This window comes from Typopeltis vanoorti, chromosome 16 (genome assembly GCF_054136105.1).
Source record: "Typopeltis vanoorti isolate ZY-2024b chromosome 16, IOZ_Tvanoo_1.0, whole genome shotgun sequence".
NCBI classification, from domain to species: domain Eukaryota; kingdom Metazoa; phylum Arthropoda; class Arachnida; order Uropygi; family Thelyphonidae; genus Typopeltis; species Typopeltis vanoorti.
Window position 1 is genome coordinate 38,500,498 of NC_143564.1, and position 22,872 is coordinate 38,523,369.

General features: G+C 34.2%; 1 protein-coding gene across 1 annotated transcript in view; it reads right to left on the reverse strand.

The window, feature by feature from the left end:
- Window positions 1-22,872, reverse strand: part of tweek (transmembrane protein KIAA1109 homolog tweek) — a 1,221,702-nt gene that overhangs the window by 960,509 nt on the left and 238,321 nt on the right. The window contains 2 exon segments of the mRNA XM_090406645.1: window positions 20,262-20,456; window positions 21,328-21,634. Coding sequence (XP_090262771.1) covers window positions 20,262-20,456; window positions 21,328-21,634 — 502 coding nt within the window.

Here is a 22,872-nt window from a genome sequence, read left to right on the forward strand (position 1 = left end):
ATATATATATATATATATATTATTAAAATATGGAAAACAACAATAAAACAAGATATCCAGTTAACCAGAACTGTTATCAATACAATGGTGCATGCAGATGATCAGTTATATTACAAGACAATGAGAAGATGACCTTCAAAAATCAGTTTACAAATTAAGCAAAATAAGCCAATACAATTTAAAATTTCCACAAAAGAAAACAAAAGTCATGGCATTTAAAGGATGGGATCATGCTGGATCAAAAATAGTTATAGAAAATAAAATAATAGAACAGATGACAGAGTTCAATTATTTAGGCTGCATAATAATATATCTAAAAGATAAAGATATAGATGAAAAATTAAAGAAATTTCAGAAAATCTGTGGAACAATTAAAAGGACATTGAGTAAAAAAAACAAGATGAGAAACTAATCAAAAATTTTATAAAGTAATGACCACTTCCACTCTGTTATATGGTTCAGAAACATGGACAGTTAAAAAGAAGGATGAAAGTAAAATACAAGCTGTAGAGATGAGATTTTTAAGAACAATTAAAAGATGCACAAAATTGGACATAAGAAATGAAGACATCAGAAAAGAACTAGATATTTATAACATAAATGAAAAGATCAAGGAATATATCTACCAAAAGAGGTGGATAGATATAGATAAAGGGAAAGACAGAGAGAGAAGAAGACCAGTAAGGCTGAAACAGGCAAATGCCTAATCCTTGAAGAGAAGAAATTACTACAGAATCAAACAAACACTTAATCATTCCTCCAATTCTCATCCTCCTCCTCCTCTTCAGACAGATTTTAGTAATGCTATCATATCACTATTCTCTATGTCCAGGACACTTCTACAAAAATAGCCAAAATGGTAGAAAAATACAATCTCTGCAAAGCCTTCAAGCATCACTTGAAATTGACTACATTATTCATTCCTTCCTCTAAGGTCCAACTTTTTACTCTTTCAGTTTCTGGTGTGTATAGAGTTGCTTGTTCCTTCAAGTTGGCCTACTATGGATAGACTGGAAGATCAGCCACCATCTGCATGAAAGAACACAAAGAATACATTTACACTCGTGGCTATGGTTAATCAGGTCTAGAAGACCATGCTTTATACACCACACACACACACACACACACACACACACACACACACACACAAAAGCAAATGTGACCCTTGCAACAAGTTTAAAAGTGAGACAATTGTAAGAAGACTCTGCAGCAGTGCCGTACTCAAAAACCAACCTAATCTGAATAAATATGGATGCGTTAATCTTTCCAAAATACATTAAATCATAATTCTCAGAGATCCCAGTTTACAACCAAGGCCGCCACCAGTGTCAGGCCTAGAACTGTAATCTTTTGTCTATTTAGTTTTGTGTTTTCTCTCTCTCTGTGTGTGTGTGTGTGTGTGTGTGTGTGTGTGCGTGTGTGCGTGCGTGCGTGTTTTACAAGTTTAGATTGTATTCCCTGAAAGTGTCTGTAATTGAGATGAAATAATTGAAGAATAAAATGTTAGTTTTAATCCTCTCTTAGTGTTGTTTTACTTCATTGGTCTGTTAACAAAAGAATCTCTTAAACACAAAATCCATTGCAGAAACACATGGGAAAAACAAGGGACACATCATTACATCACAGCTAGGCAATACTATTTATTTTGCTGGACATGATTCTATAAGCAGAAATGGAGTAACAATAATTGTCAAAAAACGTATGTGCAAATCAGTGTTGAGCTACAACCTATCAACAATAGGATAATTTCCTTAAGGATTGACTATAATCCAATACCAATCACACACCTACAAATTTACGCTCCTACAAGTGATGCAGACGAAGAGACCATTGACCTCTTTTACAGAGATCTGAAGTTAGCCATAGATGCAATACTGAAAAGAGACATTTTGATCATTAAAGGTGATTTCAGTGCAAAAGTTGAAAAAAGGAGGGAAGACCACAACAAGACAGTCCTAGGATCTCACAGATTGAGCACACAAAATGAAAGAGATGAAAGACTGATCGATTTTTGTATTGAAAGAGAACTTATGGTTACTAACACCTTCATTGAGCAACACAAATTTAGACTATACACCTGGAAGTCACTGGGACAGAACATGGAACCAAATTGATTACATCCTTATTAACAAAAGATGGAGGTCTATGATGAAAAATGTTAAAGCATTTAACGGAGCTGTTTCTGGCTCTGATCACCAACTCATCATTGCTGATATGAAAATATATTTAAAAACAAATAACATAACATATCCACGCAGATTAGACTTCACAGGAATTACTGAGACATACAGCATTAAAGTGGAAAATAAATTTCCAGAACTACGGAATTACACTAATGAAATGGCCCCAGAAGAACTTTGGGATAAAACCAAATATTATTTGAAACTGCAAAGTCAACATTGCTCAAAAAATCCAGAATCAACACACCCTGGATATCAAATGAAACTCTGAAACAAGTTGAGAAAAGAAGAAAAATAAAGTCAAAAGGACTTTCAACAGAAGATGACAGGCAGATCTATAACAAGTTAACCAAACTCATCAAAAAACTTGGAATTAAAGATAAAAACAACTTTATCAACAACACACATGCAAAGAAATTGAAGATCACTCAAATCAAAATCAAACCAAAGACCTTATTTTTGACAAAATAAGGCTATTGAATAGAAAATTTAAACCGAAGTATTCAAGTATAGCTGACGTTAAAAAGCATATTCTCACTGATCCAATAGACATCATTAATAGATGGAAAGACTATTGCTTAAATCTATACAAAGATAATTCAATCTCATTCAACAAAGAAAACACACCAGAGATTTCCATAAGGAACCTTGCATTTTAAAGGATGAGGTTGAAGAAGCTCTAAAAAAAAAAACTCAGTAAAGGGAAAACCCCAGACCACAACCAAATACCAAGCAAACTTCTTGTATGTGCAGGATCATAGAAATCAAAGTCATCATAAAAATTTGTTATAAAATCTGGAAGACAGGAGATTGGCTTGATGATTGGGTAAAATCATTTTTATCCATACACAAAAAAGAAACTGTCAATGAATGCAATAATTATAGAAATATAGCCTTTATCTCACATACAAGCAAAATTCTTCTCTATATTATTAAAGAAAAACTTAAACAATATCTCGAGCAACAACTTCCTGCAGAACAGGCAGGTTTTAGAAAGGATGTGGAATCAGAGATCAAAGTTCTAATCTAAGGCCTTGGTTGAAAGGCTCAAAAATTAAATTGTATTTAATAATACAATTTAATTTAATTGTATATGTGCTTCATTGATCAAAGCATTTAACTGTGTCAGGTGGGAGAACCTGCGGAAAATACTAAGTAAAATGGGCATCCCAGAACACTTGATACATCTTTTAAAACAACTCTACAAGAGGAATTAGGCTGTGTTGAAAATGGATGGAAAAACATCTCAATGGTTCAATCCTTGTCTCTCACTTTTCTCAATGCTTTGAGAAAAGTGAGAGACAAGGATGTATACTTTCCCCTGATCTATACAATCCGTTGGGAGAATACATTATGAGAAAGGCAGTTAATGAACACGATAGTGGTCTCTCAGTTGGTGGCAAAAAGATATATAATCTTAGGTATGCTGACAATACCATTCTTACTACCAGCAGCAAAGAACTGGAGTCCCTTATTAAAAGAGTTGAATGGAAAGCCTGAAATAGGATTTAAAAATTAATCGTAATAAAACAAAATACTGGCCATAGATAAAAATGACAATTTTGCTCACAATATTGACTTCAATAAGGTGGATGAATTCATTTAATAAGCACTAAGGGTAGATGTCAACTTTTTTTTTTCAACAATTTTTTTTAGCCTCTTGTGAAGTATACTTGAATGAATCTATTAGAGAAAGTCCTCAGTAGTTCTCTCATTCAGCTTTATTCTCTTGTTTCATAGATGAGGAACTATGAGAGTTCCACTTCAATCATCTGGAATATGACCTTCTGACCAGGTCCTCTGAATTATGTAATGTAGCCACAGCAAAATTTTATGTCTCCATATTTGAGCATTTCAAGTTTCTGATGGCTTTTTCTAACTTAAGTATTGTTATGCAGCCCTGTTTACATTCCGCTTGAAAATTTTCTACTACTGTTCTGTCACTATTTGTTTAACCGTCATTCCAAGTAATTACTCCATACATCTAGGATATCCTTATCTTCAGTTTTCATGTCGCCTTTATCATCTCTGATTCCTTTTAGAGTATGCTTTCCTCCATTTTAAAGCTTTTCAATTGCCTATAGAGCATTTTGCTACATTCCTGATATTTATTTTCCATATGCTTACCGACATATTCTCATGATTTGTTTAGCTAGTTTTACACATATCTTAGCTCTCTTACATCCCTCTCTGCATTCTTTTGCGGCATCTGTTGACTTGTTTGCTAGGAACTTTCAGTATGCTTTTTTCTTGACCAGGATTGCTTGTTTAACCCCTTAACGTACCAATTAAAAATCAGAAAGCGGTCATTTTTCTGCCAATTTTTTGGTCGAGTTTTGGGCGAGGGTGATTTGCTGGATCAAATTCATCATTATTTGAAAAATAATGAAGAATTTGTGCAAACGCAAATGAAATAGCCGATACATGCGTTGGCAACTTTTCTCGTCTGAAAGGAAATAGGCACAAGATTGTCTAGCATCTATATTCGGTTGTATTTATATGTGAAACCAAAATTCAAAATCAATTTTGGTGCAATAAACAAAAGACGTGTCACAGACGTCTTTGTATGTTAAGGGGTGTTAACATCCTGTGTCCACCATGGTGTTCTTATTTTTCTATCCTTGAAGACAACTTAATTGCGTACCTCCCTAATTGAATCAATCAATGTTTTCTTCAGAGTAAGCCAGTGAGACACCACGGTTTGGTTCTTGCTTTCAAACTGTTTCATTTTTTTTTCAATAACGTTTGTATAGTTGAGTTTACAGTTTACTTGTAAAAGCAACTCAACTTTATCACTTCCAATTTCAAGTCATCTATGAAGACATTGCTATCAATAATAACACAGTCAATGAGACTTTTCTTATTTCTTGTGTCTTTTTTCCACGTGAACTCATGCACATCTCTATGTTGGAAGATGGTGTCAAGTGCTAGTCTGTATCCTGAGCAGAAATCTAACAGATACCATTATTATTGGCTTTGCCCTTTTCTCCAAATTTTCCCAAAATGTTTCTATATACCTGGTGGAATTTATTTCCAACTCTGCTGTTTAGAACTCCAAGAAGGACCACTTTCTCTGTTTTTGTTATTTCAGCAGCCTGCCTTAATGACTCGAAAAATTCCTCCATTTCTTCCTCAGTGGAACCATGGGCACAAATAAGTTTAATTGTCCATTTCCCTATTTTGAAGTAGGTCGACATACTCTACTTGAAATTGTCTTCCAATAAAGAAATTTATCTTCATATTTGGTGATGAATGCTATTGCAACTCTTCTTCTCCTTGATCGTTACTGTCTGAATATAACAGACAATGCTTATTATTTATTCAGTAGAATCTAGCCTGTTTTGGTCTTCATTATCTCAGTAATGCAATATTTTCATGTAGTACTTTTCCAAGTAATTCCCAAATTTTCCAAGTCCTTCTGCAAATTTGATTTCCTTTCCATTAATATTTTCTTAAGTTCATAGTTTCTATCTTCAGTTCTTCTGATGGTGAATTTGTTTTTCTTCTTTTGGAAATTTTGCTGACAGCCTAGAGAAACAATGCAGTCTAAACTACACCTACATGGATCTAGAATTTATAGCACACATCGGAAAGCATCACACTAAAATGTTCGCATTACAGAAACCTCATTCAACTGACATCCCCCTACTGAGATATATGAAATCATCACCAAACTTAAAAATAGAAAAGCACCGGGCCCAGATCAAATGTTCATCATCCATAAGATATATGCTGCACAACGCCATAATGCACACTGCTGCTATTATTAATGCAAGATTAAAATTTCACTACTTCCTAGCACAGTGGAAACTAGCTGACATAAACTTAATCCAGAAACCATGAGTATAGGAGACAGACAGGAGGGTGGCTGTACTTTGAAGCAACCTGGTGTGAAATTAAGGCCAGTAAGACAAAATATACAGTTGGCTGTTGCTAGAGGCCAGGGAGTTCCACAGCCAAACTGGAACACATGCATCAGCAAATTAGTACAATGAGTACAGGTCGAGAAATTATTATAGGGCATGTCAACTATGGCGATATAGACTGGAAGGAACAAAGATCACATCGCAGGAAGGTAATTACTTAGGAAATTATTGAGATATAATTGCTTAAGGCAGCATGTGATGGAGGGGACTAGGGATGGGAGAGTATTGGACCTGGTCATAGGATCAGAAGAGTTATCCATATCCAAGGTGACAAAATTTCCTCCAGTTGGTGAAAATGACCAAGCAGTCTTGACTTGGGAGATTGCAAACATGAGGATATTCTATCAAGAAGGGGTATTTGTGGAATTACAAGGCAGGTGATTATGACCATGCATAGGAAGAAAGGTTAAATCTTACCATAAAAAGCATAAAACATTGCAGGGTAAGGATGTTAGCAGTGCATGGAATTTGGTTAAGTGTCATCTAGAGGAAGCAGTATTAAATTGTATACCTAGGGTAAGAAGGGTTAATTCGGGAGGAGTTAGACGGATAAGTAATATCATTAAGCATGAGCTGCCGAAGAAGAAAATGCTGTGGAGGATATATAAAGAGAAAGATGACCAGCAAACTCATGAAGTACAAGGCTCAGGCAAGAAAGATGATCAGCATAACAAGGAAGGCAAAATCTGATTATGAGAAGAATGTAGACAAGCAGGCCAAAGGAAATCCCAAAGAGTTCTTTCGTTATGTGACAAGTAGCAGGAAGAATGTTACGGAAGATTAACCTTAATGAGTGATGATGGCCATGAGGAAACAAAAGTGGGAACAGAGGTGTTTGAATTGGATGTTCTTAGGATACTGCAGAATCTCAATGTAAATTCAGCTCTGAGATTAGATGGGATATGAGCTACGGTTTTGTGAGAAAATGAAGGGAACTGGTATATGCCTCTGACTAGGATCTTTCGTTTAAGTCTTAGCTCTAAAAGAGTTCCAAGAGAGCAAAATAATTCCTTTGCAGAAGGGAGATTCTAAGAGACTGTAACAGCAAATTATAGACCAATCAGTATTTCAAGAGTGGTGGTAGAAGTACTAGAAAAATTGGTCAAAAAGAGAATTCAAGAATGGATGGATAAAAATATGATACTGTATGAGGGTCAACATGGCTTTATGAAGTCAACACTGGCTATTTAAGAACACATTAATAAGTACAGATAAGGAAGTTGTAATTCCTCTTTATAATGCCTTGATACACTCATATCTGAATTACTGTGCTCAAGTCTGGTCCCCCTGGGTTTCCTGAGGATGAGGAAGCGGTGGAGGGAATTCAGAGGCAAGTGAACAAGATGGTGAGTGGGCTGTGGAATGTTCCCTACGAGGATATATTGAAGGTTTGTGGAATGCAGACGCTGGTTGATAGGAGAAAAAGAGGGGTATATGATAGAAACATTTAAGCTGTATGAAGGATTTTATAGGATAGATGCAGGGGAAATGTTTCAGCACTTGGCTAGAGTAATCAGAACAAGGAGTCATCGCTGGAAGTTGAATAAAGGTGTGGTTAGTAGGGATGTGAGAACTACGTTTTTGCTTGGAGAGTTATGAATGAGTGGAATGGGTTGCCAGAGTCAATTGTGAGTAGTCTGTCTGTTAATGGATTCAAGAAGAGGTATGACAGATTGTGTGGATAGATTGGGTCTCCCACGATAAGTCTTCGGATTCCATGGAGGTTCCCATATAATAATAATAACAATAATGAATAATTCCCCTTAAACTATCACCTAATCAGCCTACTTGCCCATTTTTCCTGCTAGAAAAAACAGCCAAGAAGGTAACTAACAAGACTGCAAAAAGTCAATTAGTCAAGTCAGCTAATGCCTTTTTATTCCCGTATAAGGAGTAGGCAAGGCCATTTTAGCCCTATCTAACTTTTGGAGACTGAGTGGGCAGTTCAATTTCCACTGGTACCCATTCAGAGATAGCTGGCCCTAGACCATTACTAATTAAGCAGCACAGTGAAGAGAGATGGCTCAACAAGTGCCACCATATCCCTAACCTTAATACAATATATTTAATGTCTGAAATAATGTGGGTTCTAAGGTAAATTTTCTTGAGTTTACAAGATGAAAAACCAGATTCTGGGAGAAAAAACCCGCGTGCCCGTGTCAGAGATCGACTAACTCAGAAACTGGTTGAAAAAAGGCTAAGAAAAATTTCCTCTAGTTGCCGACTAGATTTGTAAGCAAGTTTTCCTTTATGCGGTCAAGTGCTGTGGTGTGGTGTGCAAACGCCACATCCACTGAACTACACGGGCTGCAAAAAGTCATAAATGAATTAAATCCCATTCCTGATGAGCAAATGGGATTCCAAGAGAACTACTCAGCTGAACAGCAAGTTCTTAGAGTCATGAGAACCAACACACGGTACAACTGGAAGTAGTACACAGGTGCGATCTTTCCAGAATGGCATTCAAATCTGAAGCATTCAACAAAATATGGCACTATAGACTTTTTTCAATTTCCTGAAGGCCATATTCCCACCAGGGCTGTCATAATCACCAAATCCTACCTCAGCAACTGCAAATTCCAAGTGAAGCTGCAGGGAATGAGATGGTTGGAATGCAAAATCACAGTACGCATCCCCTATTGCTCCATGCTATCACCTCTGCTCTCTACCATTTAAGTAGCTGACATCCCATGCACAGCTGCCACTACCATGGCCATATATGCAGACAATACTTACAATCCCTTCGCCCTAGATTAGCCATTAAGAAATATTACAAAAACTACAAAACATAATCTCAGAACTAGAACAGAGGTTCAAAAATGTCGAATTAAAGTCAATGCAGATATCATTATAGCCAATGCATTAAAGCCAATGAAAAAGGAAAAGTTGGTCCTTGTTGGGGATCTAAATAGCAGAGTAGGAAATGATCATCAGAAATACAAAAATAATCTGGAGAAAAGAGCAAAGCTAATAATAATGGCAAATACCTGTTGGATTTCTGCTCAAGACATGGACTGATTATTACTAACACAATATTCCAACAAAAAATGTGCACAAATTCACATGGAGAGAAGGGGCAAGGAATAAGAAAAGTCTCATTGACTACTTTATTGCTGATAGGGATGTTTTCTCACTTGTGCAGAACACTAGAGTTTACAGAGGATTTGAAATCAGAAATGATCACTATTTAATTTTGAGCAGGATAAAACTGAATTTCATATTGAAAAGAAGAATGTGTAAGAAAGTTTTGAAGCAAATAAAAGTTGAGCAGCTCTCAGATGTGAATGTACACTAAAATACACAAACATTATTCAAGAAAAAATGAAAGAGTTTGAGAACAGGAACCTAACCATGGAGGTTCAGTGGCAACTGAAGAAAACATTGATTGATTCAGCCAAAGAGGCATGTGGTGAGGTTGTCTCAATAGAAAAAAATAAAATAAAATAAAAGAATAGAAAAATCAGAACTCCATGGTGGACACAAGAAGTTAAATTTGTTGTTTTAAGGATACTTGCGACATAAGACTGAATGATATAATCACGTAATCACAAGAAAGATATTTATTTAACCAAATATTTCGGTCTGGAAATAGCAGACCATCGTCAGTGGTATTACAAGAACAGTTTAAAAAAAAAATATACAAGCTAGAATACTAACAATAGATCGTTGAAATTAGAACATGCTGCGTGATGTTATATCACTAAGTATGAAACGAAATATTTTGAAGTAGAAACATGATTGAATTTGCTATAAAAAAAAAAAAAAAAAAAAAAAAAAAAAAAAAAAAAAAAAAAATTAATGAGTAATCTTGATTAGGCTTTCCCAGATTTTTGATATAGATATGCAGTCATTACGATTCAGGTTGGGATGATGGAGCAAGGCCTCCACGCTTTCCTTGAACAAACGTTCGAACCTATAACGGGATCTGTGTAAGAGGCGAGTTTTGGACCAAAGGATGCTGTGGTCAGTTTCAATCCCGTGTTGAGCCAAACCAGACTTTTCAGGTTTATTGTGAAGAATGGATGATTGATGTTCTTGGATTCTTTTTTCAAGAGAACGTCCAGTCTGTCCAAAGTAAGAGAGATCACAGTTGCAAGGAATTTGATAAACTCCAGGAAGAGATAAAGTTGAGCGTTTGTCTTTAGGAGAAGGAAAATGAGAAGACAATTTGTTAATAGGAGAATACGTAGCTGTTAAATCATATTTCTTCAAAATTCTTGCGATAGGTTCTGAAATACCGGAGATATAAGGAATAGGTACTCGACGTATTGAATCTTTGTTGTTTTGTGGAGGATTATAAGATGTAAGAAGACGTTGAATACTTTTTTCAGAAAAGCCATTGAGTTTCATGTGTTGCTGGATAGTAGAAAGTTCTTTCTGTAGATAATCAAAAGTAGAACAATTAGTTTTGGCTCTTTTGATGAGACATTTTATAATTCCTGTTTTTTGACATGGATGATGGGCTGATTCTTTCAGAATATAACGACCTGTGAATGTTGGTTTCCTGTATACTGTAGTTGTAAGAATATTTGAAGATGATCGGATGAGGAGAACGTCTAAAAAAGATAACTGGTTGTTTTCTTCTAATTCCATAGTAAACTTTATGCGATGATGTAAGGAATTAATACTGTTTAAAAAGGACGATAAAGTGTTTTTACTGTGAGGCCAAATAGCAAATATGTCATCTATATATCTTACCCAAAAAGATGGTAGAGGGAAACTAGATGTGAAGAGGACTTTTTCTAAATGTTCTAAATAAAAGTTGGCTAAAGCTGGAGAAAGAGGACTTCCCATGGCTGTTCCTTCTACTTGGCTATAAAATTTGTTTTGACATATGAAATAACCAGAATGTATAACGAAATCGAATAGTTTTATAATATCTTGAGGAAAGATGTCAGCAAGTAGTTTTAAAGTTTCCTTAAGAGGTACATTGGTGTATAAAGATTCTATATCAAAACTAACCATAAGATCTGTAGGTTGTAATGAGACATCTTTTAATTTTTCTAAGAAATCTGAGGAGTTTTTTAAAAAAGAACTCGAGTTGCCAATGTAAGATTTCAGTAATTTAGCTAGATATTTGGCTATACGGTAAGTAGGAGAATCAATGCAATCTACTATTGGACGAAGAGGATAGAATTTCTTAGAAAAATTAAAAGATGTCTCATTACAACCTACAGATCTTATGGTTAGTTTTGATATAGAATCTTTATACACCAATGTACCTCTTAAGGAAACTTTAAAACTACTTGCTGACATCTTTCCTCAAGATATTATAAAACTATTCGATTTCGTTATACATTCTGGTTATTTCATATGTCAAAACAAATTTTATAGCCAAGTAGAAGGAACAGCCATGGGAAGTCCTCTTTCTCCAGCTTTAGCCAACTTTTATTTAGAACATTTAGAAAAAGTCCTCTTCACATCTAGTTTCCCTCTACCATCTTTTTGGGTAAGATATATAGATGACATATTTGCTATTTGGCCTCACAGTAAAAACACTTTATCGTCCTTTTTAAACAGTATTAATTCCTTACATCATCGCATAAAGTTTACTATGGAATTAGAAGAAAACAACCAGTTATCCTTTTTAGACGTTCTCCTCATCCGATCATCTTCAAATATTCTTACAACTACAGTATACAGGAAACCAACATTCACAGGTCGTTATATTCTGAAAGAATCAGCCCATCATCCATGTCAAAAAACAGGAATTATAAAATGTCTCATCAAAAGAGCCAAAACTAATTGTTCTACTTTTGATTATCTACAGAAAGAACTTTCTACTATCCAGCAACACATGAAACTCAATGGCTTTTCTGAAAAAAGTATTCAACGTCTTCTTACATCTTATAATCCTCCACAAAACAACAAAGATTCAATACGTCGAGTACCTATTCCTTATATCTCCGGTATTTCAGAACCTATCGCAAGAATTTTGAAGAAATATGATTTAACAGCTACGTATTCTCCTATTAACAAATTGTCTTCTCATTTTCCTTCTCCTAAAGACAAACGCTCAACTTTATCTCTTCCTGGAGTTTATCAAATTCCTTGCAACTGTGATCTCTCTTACTTTGGACAGACTGGACGTTCTCTTGAAAAAAGAATCCAAGAACATCAATCATCCATTCTTCACAATAAACCTGAAAAGTCTGGTTTGGCTCAACACGGGATTGAAACTGACCACAGCATCCTTTGGTCCAAAACTCGCCTCTTACACAGATCCCGTTATAGGTTCGAACGTTTGTTCAAGGAAAGCGTGGAGGCCTTGCTCCATCATCCCAACCTGAATCGTAATGACTGCATATCTATATCAAAAATCTAGGAAAGCCTAATCAAGATTACTCATTAATTTTTTTTTTTTTTTTTTTTTTTTTTTTTTTTTTTTTTTTTTATAGCAAATTCAATCATGTTTCTACTTCAAAATATTTCGTTTCATACTTAGTGATATAACATCACGCGGCATGTTCTAATTTCAACGATCTATTGTTAGTATTCTAGCTTGTATATTTTTTTTAAACTGTTCTTGTAATACCACCGACGATGGTCTGCTATTTCCAGACCGAAATATTTGGTTAAATAAATATCTTTCTTGTGATTACGTGATTATATCATTCACAAGAAGTTAAAGATGCAGTGAAGGAAAAGAAGAAAGCATATAAAAAGTTCCTGGTAAATAAGTCAGCTTGTGCGCTTAGAGAATACAGAGACAAATGTAAGAAAACTAAACACTGTGTAAAACTGGCTAAACAAAAGTAATGGAAGGACTTTGTTAAAAACATAGAAAATAAATATCAAGAAGGTGGCAAGATATTCTGGCCCTCTTGCCACTTGATATTCTTGAAGAACCTCAGAAATGGAGGAAAGAGTGCTGTAAAAGGAATTAGAGATGATAGAGGTGACATGAAAACAGGAGAAAAAGATAACCTTGAAGTATGGAGTAATTACTTTGAAAAATTGCTAAATGAAACAAGCAGTGATGACAGTACGGTGATAAAAAACACTGACAAGGCATATATCCATACTTGAAGTAGAAAAAGCCATCAAAAGTCTGAAATGTGGAAAGGCAGCAGGAGTAGATGATATTTGACCAGAAATGCTGAAGTATGGTGGTATAAAAGTCTTGCAGTGACTGCACTGCATAGTTCAGAAGGCCTGGACAGAGGGACGAATTCCCGATGATTGGAGTAGAGCTCTCATATTACCCATATATAAAAAGGAAAATAAAACTGAATGTGAGAATTACAGCGGTATCTCATTACTGAGTGTTCCTGGTAAGATATATGCAAGTATACTTATGGAACAGTTGAAAAAGATTGTGGAAGAGAAGCTTAGTAAAGAACAAGCTGGATTCAGGCCAAATAGAGGCTGTCAGGATCAGAATTTCACTTTACTACAAATTGTTGAGAAATCATGGGAATATAACAAAGATCTGTATTTTTTGTTTTGTTAAGTTAAGTTTTGGGTATTTCAGAAATGAGATGGACATTGTCAGGATAATCAAATGGTGAAGAGTTCTCTGGTCAGGAAATGAAAGTAAGAATGAAGCAGGTGTAGGTTTCCTGCTAAGTAATAAAGCCTGTCAGGCAATGATAGGATACAAACCAGTTACTGAAAGAATAATGGTTGCAAGATTCAGTGCCCAACCTTTAAATATCACGACCATTCAAATATATGCACCCACTGCAGAGAGTGCAGATGAAAACATTGAGAGATTTTACGGGGATCTACAACTAAAAATTGATAAGGTGCCGAAGCAGGATATACTCATCATTGGAGGAGACTGGAATGCAAAGATTGGCAAAATAACACAGGATGGGAAAAGGTTATGGAGAAAGAAATGAAAGTGGAGAGATGCTTCTGGAATTTGCCACGGATAATAACAACCTGATGATTTGCAATACCAAATTCGAACAAAAAGATTGGCATAAATGAATGTGCCGCTCCTTCAATGGCAAGCGCAGGAATATGATCGACCTGATATTAATAGACCAGAAATGAAGAACTTCAGTTCAACAGTGCAGATCATTCCAAGGAGCTGATATTGATTCAGACCACAGCTTAGTGATTGCAATAAGACTAAAACTGAAACAGAAGTACAAAGGAAAGTTCCAAAAAGTTAGAGACATCTCAAAACTAAATGAAGACAGGCTAAGAACAGCATATCAGAACATACTGGAAACTAAGCTTAAGACCCCAAGTGAAAAACAAAATATAAATACAAGAGCAGAACAACAGACTACAGTGCTAAAAAAAACAGTAGAGGAAGTAATTCCTGAAAGATCAACAAGAAATGGATAACTCAGGAATCCTTAAAATTGGTACAAGAGAAAAGAGAACTGAAACTTAAAAGAGATAATTCAGAGGCAGCAGATGAGTTATACCATCAAAAATGCAATGAAGTACGGAAAGCAGCAAGATTTGATAAAGCCAAGTGGTTGGAGGACCAGTGCAAAGACATTGAACAGTACTATGGAAAACACAAAACTAGAGAGGTCTACAAACTTATAAGAATGTCAATAGGAAGTGGCAAACAAGATAAGTAGCAGTCAAAGATGAAAATGGTAAAGTATTGATGGACAAGACAGAAATCATACACAGATGGACAAGATATTGCAGCGAACTATATAAAAATCAACTAAATGACACTGCAACAGAAGTAATCAAAGAACTAAAAGCAATCTCTCCACCAGCAGAGATCTTTGAAAATGACATCTTGGGAGAGTCCTGGAAATGACAACATAATAGGCGAGGTGCTAAAATATGGGGGAGAATCCGTTGTAAAAGAAATACATAAGCTATGTAATGAAATATGGAGATCAGGGTATGCCCCCAAAGAGTGGAAAAAATCAGTCTTGGTGGTTCTTCATAAGAAAGGCAGTGCTTTAGAATGCACCAATTACAGAACTATTGCATTAATGAGTCATCTTGGCAAAGTGCTGATGAAAATACTAACAGAACGGCTGAAGGGGCATATGGAAGCACATCTTCCCGATGAGCAAGCCGGATTTCTACAAGATCGAAATACAGTGCAACAAATACTCGCACTAAGACTAATAGCAGAGAAAGCTTGAAGAAAGAACAAAAAGATATACTGCTGTTTCCTGGACTTCCAAAAAAGCATTTGATAATATTGACCAAAATATAACATGGGCTGTCTTGGAATCCTTTGGTGTCGACAATAAACTGATCTGCCTGCTGAAAGATATAAACAGCCAAGCACAAGCAAAAATCAGAATAGCAGGTGAGACTGGAGATTGGTTTGTCACTAGTCAAGGCACAAGACAAGGGGGGACCCAATATCACCAATCATCTTCATCACACATCTGGCAAGAACACTAGATAAGATTAAAAAAGAAGGTGGGAGGCATTTCAATAAATGGCATGATAATAAACTACCTCTGCTTTGCAGATGACATCATCCCTAAAAGGCTGGAACAGACATTGCAAACACTATACACAGAAGGAAAAAGATATGGACTAAATGTCAACTTTGAAAAAACTAAAACAATGATATTCGGACAACAGGAGTTACTGAACAGAGTTACGATAGACAGATTTCAACTGGAAAATGTGGAACACTTAACATATCTTGGATGCTACATGACGCATGATGTGGACCCCAAAAAAGAGATAAAAATTAGAATAGCCAGAGTAACAACTATTTTAAAAGCCATGGACAAAATACGGAAGAGTCAAGCTATAACGATGCAAACTAAACTGCACATTGTAGAAACCTGTATATTCAGCAGCATGCTCTATGGATGCGAGGCCTGGGTACTCCTGAGAGAATCTGAAAGGAGGATATTGGCATTTGAGAGGAAGTGCTATAGAAAGATCTTGAGAATAAGCTGGATACAGAAAATGAACAATGAGGAAATCTACAGATGAATACAACCAAAAGAAAACCTGATCCAGAAAATAATCAAAAGGAAACTACATCTATTTGGCCATATATGTAAAATGAATGATGAGAGAAAATTAAAAATGTTGCTGTTTGGAATGATTGAAGGAAAAGAACAAAAGAGGAAGACCAAACAGAGAATGGGGTAATGACATCGTTAAATGGTGCGGAAACTCTATACACAAACTGAGTCATCTTGCACAAAAGAGAATGCAATGGAAGAATCATATCAAGACGGCAGCAGACACCTACAGGCATTGGACCCATGGTTGTTGATGATGATGAGATTTGGAGAAGGCATATTTTGAATAGCTTACCAAGAGAGAGAAGCTATTCAAAAACACTACACTTGTATGGTATCAGAGGGGCATTACATCAAGCAATACTTGATGTAATGTAGATAGGATGATGTAGATAGGAAGTTAGTGGTGATGTAAGTTTTTCATGTAGTACTATCATATCCTGTACACCCCTTGAGGGTACATGTCAGGAATTTGATGATGACGATAATTTCTTGTATAGTACAATTTCTCTTCACTCCCAACACCATACATTGTAAATTCTGGTAGTCAAAAATCAATATGCTTATGTATGCTGAATTACCTTGACTTGTCATCACCACTCCTAATTTTTTTTTTTTTTTGTTCTCATTTTCTATAATAACAAAATTTGCTATTTTCATTCACATATTTAGAGTTAATTCACAGTGCAAATTTGATTATTTTTTGTCAATACAAGAGTTAAAATGGTAATTTTTTTTTAAAAAAATTAAGGCAATACAAATTATTGTACAAAGTGAAAAAACAGAAAATTTAGTTCACCCCTGACATATTTTCTTGTTTTAATACAAAACACTAATAAATTTTATGTAGTACTGCCCACAGCATTAATACCAATAACTATATTTTGAGCTGACTGCTTAAATCAGCTAATCAGTGTGATCATTAAAGCAGAACTACCCTTCTGTTTCTAAGACACATGATGCCCTTTCACGTCTACTGCCATTCAGATGCAGACATTACATGTTGTCCTGAAGAAGAAAGAAGTTAAAAATTATTGCATCTGTGTTTTCAGCAGATGAAAATTTACTATGATGTCATTTGCTAGGAAAGTTAGTTCCCTAACATGAAAGTTAGTTCCCTAACATATATTTTGGACTATCACTTTTTGCCATAGTGAGCTTAAAACAACTTCTGTTTCAATGGAAATAGAGAAAGGACTTTTTTGTAATTTGTTATAACTGTTTCATTACAGTGGTGTTTTAATGATAGGCCAGTGTTTGCTGTAATTATTTCTTTAAGTTTCATATATTAAACACTTCTATAATCAATTTGTGATGGTCATTCCATATATTTTTTTCAACTCTAACAATAATGCATGAACATCATATATTTTTTTCTAACACTTTTTTTTTTATCAAATATACTTTTTATTATGACCTCTAGTAGAGCCTGGTTCATGCTAAATGTGACAAACTTCTACTCTGTATGGTATGCATGTCCTAAACTAACTTATTAACTTCAAAAAATTTCCTATGTCACTTGTTAGCTGAATTCAGTGAATCCATTAACTATTTATGATACAATTCCTTCATATAACTGCTCTGAATGCCTTCAATTTACCATCCATTAATAATCTGTGTGATAAGCTTGTAAGCCATTAACCCAATATATAATCAGATTTGTAAATGATATTGATGAGCATGAATGCAAATTCATGTTTATACAGCATGATGAATAAAACATTTATACAACAAACCAACTTGCATAATGGTATCACAACTTCCTTTCTCCTACAAGCAAAGCTTTTATTATTATTATTAAACCCACAATTTAATATCATCAACTTTTTTTTTTACTCAGCATATCTTCATCCAGTGCTAAACTATTAACCTCTCAAATAAACTGCATATACCTATATTTACATTAAATTTTAGTCATTAAAAGATACTCTTCTAAAAAATTATTTCCAGTCATCTGTGAAGAATTTCTTTCTTAATTACTGTAAGATCATCAATGCCTATCTGGAATGTTATCAAAAGCTTTGCTGGAATATCAATAAATCACACAGCCATTACTGTGGTCTATTTCTCTTCTGAAAAGTAAACAGTTTAATCATAATCAAGCTTCCCTTAATGAAATGATGCTCTACTCTGCTCTAAGTGATCTCTAACAAGAATATCAGGATGTAATTGTTTATTAATTTTTCCATTATTCTATATCACTAACGGGACTAAACTAATCTATAATTCTCCACTTTATATGATGAGCCACCCTTGTGAATTAGAATCAGAAGATGCCATTCCAATCTCAGTGATTCAGTGATGATGAGTAAATGTGAACTGATTAACTCTGATTTCGAACAATATGAAAAAAAAAAAGCAGCAGCTTTAAAGTTGACAGATAATAATGAAAATCAATATCTCTGAACATCAATACTACATTTGTCTTATCAAACTTCACAAATCTGGCCTTGTACAACACAGAATTGAAAATGCTAACCACAGAATTCAATAGTAAAATGCTAAGATATATATATAAACATGAACATTTATATAAAGAAAGTTCGGAAGCCTTACTTCACAGACCTAGTCTTAATCAGAACAACTGTCTCACTATTTGAAAAGTTTTGGAAATTGTTATCTGCAATTGTATTAAATAAACTTATCTGTTATATTTTAATTTAATTTGTTTTAATTTCAGCCCATTAGTTTTAATCCATGAACACACGACTGGATAAGTAGAGAGATTCCAATTTAAGTATGAGCAGAACTATTTTTTAATTCAATTTCTATTGTTGTTCAATAATTGTACTGATGATGTCTTATGATACATAAGACAAAATATTTACATAAAAAAAAAGTTATTTACTGTGGCAAATGTGTTATTCTTAATTATGGATACTTCACAGGTTTCACTGTAACAGGTTTCATGATAAATATGTTGAATGAACCTCCCATGAAGAGTCTGTTTATTCCATAGAGAGTGTAATAATAATAATAATAATAATATACATCAAAAATAATCTAAACAATAATATAAATTAGAATACACAACTGTTACAGGCTCCTTAAATTGCATCTATATGGATCATAAAAATTTAGATAGCAATTTTGTTTTGCATGTTAAAATCAGTGTTTTATATATAACTATGTACTTAAAATATTCCAAAATAACTATGCCAAAATTTACCACAATACAAATTAGCATATATGATTCTTTGGTCTGTTGCCAATATTTTAAGGAAATTTAATAATTCTACTTCCTTCTCTCTGATTGAAATGTGACTTATTTCCATCTTTTATGGATGGGAATCACCTAGAGTCTCTGCAAGAAGTTAATACGAATGAAAAACACATGGAATATATCTGATTTCACCAATATGGAGATGAAGACTATAGATCATGCCTTAAGTGGAATTACATAACTATAGACACTGTATCACAATTCTTTCAAATTTATATATCTATCTGGACAATATGGTGAGACCTTACATAAACCAAACCTATAATGATTTGTTGTTTATCCCTCAAAAATATTGGAGGTCACAGTCTTAATAGAAATAGGTATTCTTTATAGGTACAAGTACTTTTACTGCTATCTAAATACAACCATACTCTAAAGGATAAGTACATCTATTAGAACATGTTTTCTAGCTACAGTCAGAACACTACTTAGTTTTGTATACTTTTTTTTATCATTCTTTCTATGTCAGTCATCTTGCATTGATAATGAGTATTATAATTACAAGCAAAATCTCAGAAAAGCAATTAAAAGTCAAATAATTATATTTACTAGCAAAATATCAGAAAAGTAATTAAAAGTTAAATATTTTTGTATACATCATATTCAGTTAATACTTATCAAGCTATCCAAAGATGTAAGCCTAAAAACTTTTTTGAACTTTTTTTTTCAGACATCAATGAATTAAAGATGAGAATGAATCTTTATTTACTTTAATTTGATCACACAAGCACAATGGGAGATGACTGATTACATCAACAGGTGCTTGAAGCAAAAATGGATTTCCTCTTGAAAAATAACTATAGAAAAATATTTGGTGGATTGATGCACTTATGTCTACCAAAAAAATAGCATAAAGGTATCTACTGTAGAAAAGATGATAATATATACTGTTGTCCATTTCTTGGAGAAAGTGTGTTTGTGTCTATGAAGTGTCCTGCACACTTATAACAACCAAACAAATCATAATAATTACAATCTTTAAAATTTTTATGTAAAACAAACTCACCTTCATAATGTGTCCCTGGATATCATGCAACGTAACTGAAACAGTAACCTCAAATGGGCGATAATCTCTAGGATCAAAATCTTTAGTTTCTAGTTCCTGATCATGATTAGAAGCTTGTTTTAAAGCAGACTCAGGAGTGGGAGTGGTTGAGGTATCAAAATCACTGAATTTTTGATTTTCTCCAAAATAATTTTCCTGTAAAAGAAGACATACTTTCATTATACTAAATCAAGCTTCAGAAGGATGATTAAAATAATAAAATAAAATATGGCTATTTTGAGCTATTTATTTTATAAAATTTCAACTATTTTTGTTTTAAGAATTATGATGACCTTTCTACTCTTGAGACAAACAACCTGATTCCAACAGTAAAGTTGGTTTGTGTGTATGTGTGTGAGTGAGAGAGAGAGAGAGAGAGAGAGAGAGAGAGTGTGTGATCAACCTGGTCATCTTCAATGGCACCAAAACACAGATCTGTCTTTTCTCTTGTAAAAGAAGATCGCAGCTCACCTTCCCTTGCCTTAAGTAATACACAAATTACCAGACAGAATTAGCTCTCTCTTCTTGAATTGATATTTACCTTCAGCCTCTCCTGACAAACACATCACATCAATAGTTTCCTCAGCCTCTAAAAAAAACTAGCATTTTTTTTTTAATTCAAGAAACTATATTACATCCTTGCAGTGACTAACTCTACATAAATCCCAAATCCGCCCATCCTTAGAATACTACTCATACATTTATGGTGATGCACCTAAAACTTCTTGATCCTGTCCAGAGAAGAGCAGTTCAGATCATAGATGACTCAGCTTAAATGAAAATATTATAAAATTAAAACATATCAAGTTTTCAAGTAAGCCAAAGAGTAAATGATAAGATAGACAGGCAAAGTTTAAAGAATCCAAATACGTATCAAATATATATCAAAATTATTTGTCAATGTAAATATTTGGTTGTTTTACAGGAAAGGACAAGGTGTGTTATCTAACACAAAAACAGTATATTGAACATAACACATTTTTCCCTGTTACAAACTTCAACAAGTATAAGTTATACTATTACTTACCTTAAGATACATCAAGTGACACAAGAGGGAACCATATAAACGTAACACTGATGGTCCAACTTCCAGTTCAACTTGTATTAAATCAGGCGTTAATAATGTTGGATCAAATTCTTCATTCAATGGAGGAAGTTTTTTATGCACTTGCCTTGTACCATTTGGTCGAATAGGTGATAATAAAAGTTCTTCCTTCTCAGGAGTTGTAATATCTATATCTAAACCTTGAAATCCTACTGGTGGAGCAGGATGATAAGTGTATGCAATACTTAAAGCAACAATAGGGACAGACCAACAGTCAACCCAACCACAACTGGAAAGAGAAAATAAATATTTAATATAATTTTAATATGACAAAAAAAATCATGTAACATATATATATATAAGACAATGACAGATGAGTGATTTCAAAAGCTAGTTATCACACCAACTTTGAAATCACTAATGTTAAATGAGATTTCAGTAATCAGTTTTAATCCAAAATAATTACGCAAAATTGAGTAATAAGTAAATCTAGATATAGCTTATTGCATGTGTGAAAGATTTTTCTCAAGAGGAAACAGTTTACATGTTCTACAAAAAACAAATAATCAAACATCAAAACATTACTGTATATTTTATTTTATAGTATATATTTCAGAGGAATTTAACCCTTTAACTGCTGAGAACGTATTATTATGGGCTAGGAAATATACACCTGCTTTACTGAGCCCGTATATGTATGGTTGGCACACCTCCCATATTCAGACAATTTTTAGTATGGAAAGAATCATCGTAAGATATTCAAACTTCGTGGGTAGGTTCCTCCATCTACTGCCAACCAATTGATGTTTATTTGACTTGGGTTTCTGTCCTTGTATGACATCTAAAGAGAAAAATTTGAACTGGTGCAACTAATCATATACAGCACAATGCATAAACCATGTGACTGCGGAGATTTCAGGGATGTCACAATATGGCGTCTACCAGTAAATATCTGCGTTATCTTACTGATGATCAAATCGATGAATTGTTAACAACAAATGAGTCGGGAGAACTGTCCGAGTTAAGTGAATTGTGTACTTCAGATGAAGAAGATCCTGGTGATGTAAGTGTTACAAGCAAGCAAGATAGTGACAAAAGCCTCGGTACGAACGTGCGTAAGCGAATGCATACTGAAGATGTATTGTTCAAGTGGCATGATGATGCATTTACTCCAAGTGTAGATGAATTTGATAGCAGTAATTCAGGAATAATCACAGGTAATATCACTGATGATTCTTCAACTTTAGATATTTTTGAACAATTTTTTTACCATAGAACTAATGACGACAGTAGCTGACAAAACAAACAAGTTTCATACCTTCACCACAAATAATAGACCATCTACACCATCTTCACGACTACAGCAGTGGAAAAATACTACCCCTCAAGAACTTCACATTTTTCTAGCTATTACAAAAAACTATTTTTCCACCTTCTGGATATGACCATACATTAAATTCCCACTGTCTCTATAATGTAAAATTTGGAAAAAACACAAACTTAGCAGACTACCAACTCATGCTTATC